Genomic DNA, 6,000 nt, shown 5'->3' with positions numbered 1-6,000 from the left:
CAACTTAGAGATGTTTGTGTATCTATGTACCTCCAAAATACTCATATTTCATAGGCTTTTTCACATTAATATTCACCAACAGTATCACAAAAGTTCTTTTTCTTTTACATAACTGTAAGCAACAGTAATTCTAGAAACACTAGAGAAAAAAAAGCATAGCAATGTCCACAGTTACAAGAAAAAGTGCACATTACTTGGTCACAATCACAGTCATTACTTGGAAAACTATATGTAACAAGTAGATATAAAATATCACTGATGCCTTAAACTCATTGTCAAAAATGGAATTACATAAAAGTTTGTACATGAAATAAGGCAAATTTAGGAATGCACAAGAAACTTGTTATTCAACAAAAGCTAAACAACAGAACAGATAGTACAGTAAGCATAAACTAAAGAACCTCTTCTATATACTTAAAAATAAGCCTGCCGTAGTGCACAAAGAAAACACCATTTATGTGTAATCAATATTATAAAATAAGAAATAGAGGGGTTGGGAAGAGTGGGGGAGGGGAGAGAAAAGTTTTATTATAGTTGCAGCTGCATCCATTTACATTTTTGTACAGTTTTTAGCTAGGCCTGGGAATTATACAAATCATACCAGAAGTGTCAGTGACCTTCCTCCATAAGAATTTTGTTTAAATTAAGGAAAACAAAATAAATACACACAAGAGTGCAAATTTTCAGATTGTCACTTGCAACCTCTTAACATTCATCATCTACATCCAATCACAACTAGAGGGACTTGTATAGGACAGCAGCAGTGATCATGGAGTTAGATGAGCTCGCCGTAAGAAATCAATTTCTCTTTTTATTTTTTTCTCAATGATATGTCTTTTTTAAAAAAACCCTCAACTCTTTATTAATTGCTAATAAAGCTGCAATATATTACAGAATGGAGTTGAGAATGGTATGAATGCAGGAAATGCATGCTTCCTTTGGAAGGTATTCCATAGATGACAATTTACAGTACACGGGGGAAGAATTATCCAGCATCAAGAGTTACTCGTTGTAGAAAGAATATGAAGTTGGGGAGAAGGGCACAGTCAGGGAGGGGTTAAGAGAGGAAGGGGGGACTTACAATAGCTCCTCAAAACATTTTCAGGACCAGTGAAAAAGTTTACCAAAGTAAAAATGAAAAATCTTGAATGAAAACAAAAATCTTTTGTTTTGTTTTTTATAAAAATTACATTTTTTTAAAATACAAGATCCTTTTAATTGCAATTGTGCCCTGTAGCAACAGGACATTTGGCAACGTTTTGCCATATACTGCAGCTTTAAGTCCAATGAGTCAGTATCACATTCCACTAATATTGCACTTGGATCTTGAACTATTTTTTTAAAAACCATCACAGCATCTTCTGTTTCCTCCACTTGTTAGAACGAGTTAATTTCTAGCCACTTTTTCGATATTTATGCTGACACACTAAAACAAAAGCAATAGGCTGGACACAGTAAAGTACCTCAGAAATACCAGAGGTCGAAGTTCACTTGAAGCACCTTAACACATCACTTTATGGATCAAGAACAGTGTGGCATTATGGTAATTAACTCTCCTAAAAGACTGTGCAGTAACTGAAGTGTGTGCTCTGCGAAATCAAAATGTCATTAGTGGAAACTCTGAGATAAGACCAGGCCAGTGTGTAGTTCACATGACTCAGTTCTGCTGCAAAATAAGGTTTTCCAGTTCATCTGCAGAACGCAATAAAAATGCAGCTGATTCTCGATACCCTGCCACAAGCTGCCTCACTGCATTTATCTCAGTCGGACTCAGCTGGGGTCTAGAGCTTGTGCTACTGGAGGATCCAGAGCTCGTTGCTAACTGCCTCTTCATACTGAGATCTGTTGGACCTGCAGATAACACAGGAAAAGAAAAGAAGGTTCAAATCCTGCTGCCAGAGACATTTCACTGCAACAGGTTTGTAGCTACAAATCCTCAGCAGCAAAACCTGCTCTCAATGAGTGCGGGTGAGAAGCAGCACATACAAGCAACAACTGTTCAGTTATCATTCCCTTGACAGGAACCACAGCAATTTATTTTTATATATGACAGAAGCGCTTAAAATTCAGCTGACATAACAGAAGTCCACTGCCAGCAGAAGCTTAGCCGCTGAGGGGTATCCCAACAGTGTTAGCTGCACATCCCCCAAAACTGCCCAGGGATCCGATGCTGGCAAGGAGGCAGAATGCTCAACTCCTGTGCACCCCCAGCTCCAGCTGCTGTCATAGCCCTCATGGCAATCTACACAGTTGCTTTTTTTTTTTTTTTTTTTTTTTTTTTTTTTTTTTTAATCACAGAACATCAAGCCCATGCTCTCTAGATATCTATTTTCACAACTTTTTGTGCTTCAATTAGCATGTGGCCAGATTGTGAATCCCTTACTGAGGTAGTTAAATGGCCTTTCAATTAAATAGTCCTCATGCCATGTGATCTTTTATTTAAATCATTAGTCATGAATGATAGGAGGTCGGTGAGAATCTGGCTGGTATAGTAAGTATGACACTACCATTATTTTGCAATATATTGCAAGGATCTTGTAAGGTCTGAACACTGACAAGAGAATCTGCAGCAATCACCATGTTGCATTGGCAGCTTCCTCACTGTACCACTATGTCTAGCATTTCTCATCAAAAAATTTTCTCCAGACCATGTATGCTGCCTGCAGAAGACAGAACTCCTGAGGGCAATCTGCAGATTACTGCAATCAACAAAACTGCCTGCTATGTTGAAGTTCAGCTTTGTGGGGAATTTCCCTGGTAGCATGACCACAGTTATTAGCTAAGACATACGGTGCTTTGATGAGGTGTTTGCATTTTCCAATTAAAACAATACTTTTTTTTTTTTTTTTTTTTTTTTTTTTTTCCTGCCTGGAGATTTGGACAGGCAAAATTGGATTCGGGACTATTTAGGACATAGAAGGATATAGATGGTAAGTATACCTATGAAGCAGTTCGTTATGTGCAAATCTGGATGAACACTGTTCATTCATTTTGACAATGTAGCGAATCTATTCTTCTGGCAGGCAAAAGATCAGCCTGACCTGATCTCAATCTTAATACTCTCCTGAAAACTGGGATCAAGTTATCCCCAGCAATGTCTTTCACTTTATTATGAGATAAATGTCACTGTTCAATTTCATCTGGAAAATGTGTTTCAGTGTCAAAACTTTTCCCAGGATTGGAAAAGTTGATAGACCTTGCTTCCTAAAAAGACTGCGATAATTTTGAAATTTAGCATATTCGACTACAGAATACCAAACACACCAGTTTATATTCCAGAGAATAATCCCATCTGAATTACAAGATTCAGAAACATATATGCTAGTTTAAGCACTAGTGGAAAGAGATGCACTGATTTCCAGAAGCTGAAAATCTGGTCATAAACATTACTATTATTTTTCTGTCTTTTATGTTTATGCAACTATTGGCTGAGACCACAAAGAATGTCAAGACTGCCATGTCCCCACATGCACTGAAGTTAATGAAAACCTCCCCCCGAGTGAATGAAAGTAGAGCTGGGTCTATGAAAAGAAACTACTCAAACAGAAAGAGTCTTCTTAGATCTTTCTATTTCCTACTATGCAACTAGCATGAACACCACTTAGCCTTACAACTGTATTAACCAATTTTACACTGGCATAAATGGATGGACTTTAAATGACTTCCAGTGTACAAAGGATAAATAAAAGGACAATCATCCTATGTGAATTTGTTTCAGTGTGACCACACGCTGCTGGGAAATGATCACGGTGTGAAGAAGCTCAGAGGATGTTTCCAAATAAATTCTTAACCTGGCACAGGGAAGAGGGGTATACAAATCATAAAGGCAGCTAGACTGAATAGTTGTAATAAGCCATTAAAGACTTTTATATTTATTGAGGCAGCAGTGGAAGAGCTACCACTGACATATTGAGGGCATTGTGCTCCAGGTGAACCTACTTTAGCTTTTATGCTCTTTCCTTGATTCTCATTCATGTCAGAGCCAAAAACACACACACAATATAGGGCACAACAGAGCTGCTGTGGCAGAGCACATCTTTTTCTGAAGGAAACTGTAGGGGTTTTATTTGTTTTTCCTTTGTAATCCAGATTTTTAAGTAGTCGAACAGAACATTATTTCACTCATAATTTGAAAATGTATAGAAGCATTCTTGCTCACACTTGTGAGGTTTTCCTTATAAAAATAAAAGACACATAATAAAAGCACCACTCTGAAAGGAAAACTAGGTGAAGACCAGATGTCCAGCATGCATAAATCTGTATGATTCCTCACAAGGCTATAGAGTCACACTGATGTACTCAACTGAAGGACTCACCCTCTATTCCTAGATGTGCTGATTAATTATCATGAAGAAAGTGGGTTTTTTTGTTTGTTTTGTTTTGTTTTTAACTCTTTGGAATATGTATCTCTGAAGCTCTGAAGGAACTGAAAGTAAAGTTTTGTGCAAGTAAGAATAGAGACAAATGTTCAGCCTACATTCACTAAAAAAATCCTCTTGATGTGGAAGACTTCTGTTATATACTGAGTTCTTGTATACATAGGAAATATGAAACCTCGGATTTTAACGTAGCCCTGATACTTCAAAATATTTTTATTTATTTATTTATTTATTTTTATTTCTATGTAGTAGGAAAATAGGATTTTCATTCACTCTGCAACTCCTACCTTAAGTTCTTAACAAGTAACAGTGCTGTCCACTTCCCCTCAAATAAAAGCCCCCTAAGCAATAAAGCAAAGAAATCCAGACATGCAGAAATGTGTTCTTGGCTATGGCTTTAGGATAGTGAACATGCCAGGCAGAGAAGCTGCGTGTGCTGGCAGAAGGCTGAACAGAAAGAGGAAAAGCCATGCTTGATGTGGGGAAAACAATTTCAGTTCTTTTAATTTTGTTATGTGACCCCTACACCTCACCTCCAAATATTGTTTATGACAGGTCAAGCTTTATATCTGGGACAATACCTTGCACAGAGACTCACCACATGATATATTATACTGAATTCAGCTTTCAATAGCTATGATAGACACTCACTGGCAAATATTACTGATTATTAAAGGCTGCTTAGGCTGCTTTCTACTAAAAATGCTTTAGCCTTATCTGTAGCTTCATCAGTCATACCTGGCCCTTCAGGAGATAAGGAATAAATGCATCTTATTCTTCTAGTATAGATTTCCTTGTTTGTTTTAGTGCAAATCAGTTGTTGAAAGACACAAACCTAAAGCTTACTAATAAATATCCACCACGTTTCTTTATCCAGGCAAATAAATCACAGATATTCTGAATGCTTCTTAAAATAACTGGTTACTGTGGACACTTCATATACCTCTGTCTCCAGAAGCCATCACTACAGATGACTAAACCTGGAGAAAGCTGAACAGATTATACGTCATTTCTTTTGATGACTGTCCTTACTTTAAGTAGTATTTCCTTCATGTGTTTAATAGTATTTATTGAAAAGCCAGTCTTCACAAGAACAAGGGAATGTATCTTTAAACAGAGGAAAAGCCTCTGAAAAAAAGAAGAATTCAGAGAAAGCCTGATTTTTTTTTGCAATGAATTTTGCAGTGTTGGGTTCCTCCAAGGTGGTATTGCATGATTTAGCATATTGTTTCCCATGCTAGAGTACATCAGGACAATTAAAAATCCTAATGCAAACACTACCAGGTTCCACAGTGTTCAAGCAAAGATTAAGTGTACATTGCAAAGGTGAAGACAGAAAATTTTTGTGTATTTATTTATTTTTCTTAGTGCATACTATTATAACTCATAAGTGTCACCTCCCAAGTTTTTATAGCTTCATAATATTCTCTTGAGCTGTGAATTAAACAAATTCCTTGAGACAGATCCTTTCTTTTATACTGTTTCTGAAGACTGAGATACGGCTCCACTGCCTCTTGGAGAAGCCACCTGATTGATGTTTTAGCACAGGAATATTTCACATTCACTACCTCAGTCCAGTTACAGAGACCTAATTTCCCTTGTGAGGTGAAATGGTTCTTGT

The 6,000-nt window shown here is 37.0% G+C and overlaps 1 protein-coding gene across 5 annotated transcripts in view; it reads right to left on the bottom strand.

Moving 5' to 3' along the window:
• Positions 1-1,162: 1,162 nt before the first annotated feature.
• Positions 1,163-6,000, bottom strand: part of NOL4 (nucleolar protein 4) — a 193,456-nt gene continuing 188,618 nt past the window's right edge. For all 5 annotated transcript variants that reach the window (XM_032182971.1, XM_032182973.1, XM_032182972.1 and 2 more), the window contains one exon: positions 1,163-1,851. In XM_032182971.1, the coding sequence (XP_032038862.1) occupies positions 1,658-1,851 (194 nt within the window). In that variant the 3' untranslated portion in view covers positions 1,163-1,657. The remainder of the gene's footprint in view (positions 1,852-6,000) is intronic.

This window comes from Aythya fuligula, chromosome 2 (assembly GCF_009819795.1).
Source record: "Aythya fuligula isolate bAytFul2 chromosome 2, bAytFul2.pri, whole genome shotgun sequence".
In the NCBI taxonomy this organism is placed as follows: domain Eukaryota; kingdom Metazoa; phylum Chordata; class Aves; order Anseriformes; family Anatidae; genus Aythya; species Aythya fuligula.
This window is presented reverse-complemented; position numbering and strand designations above follow the sequence as displayed.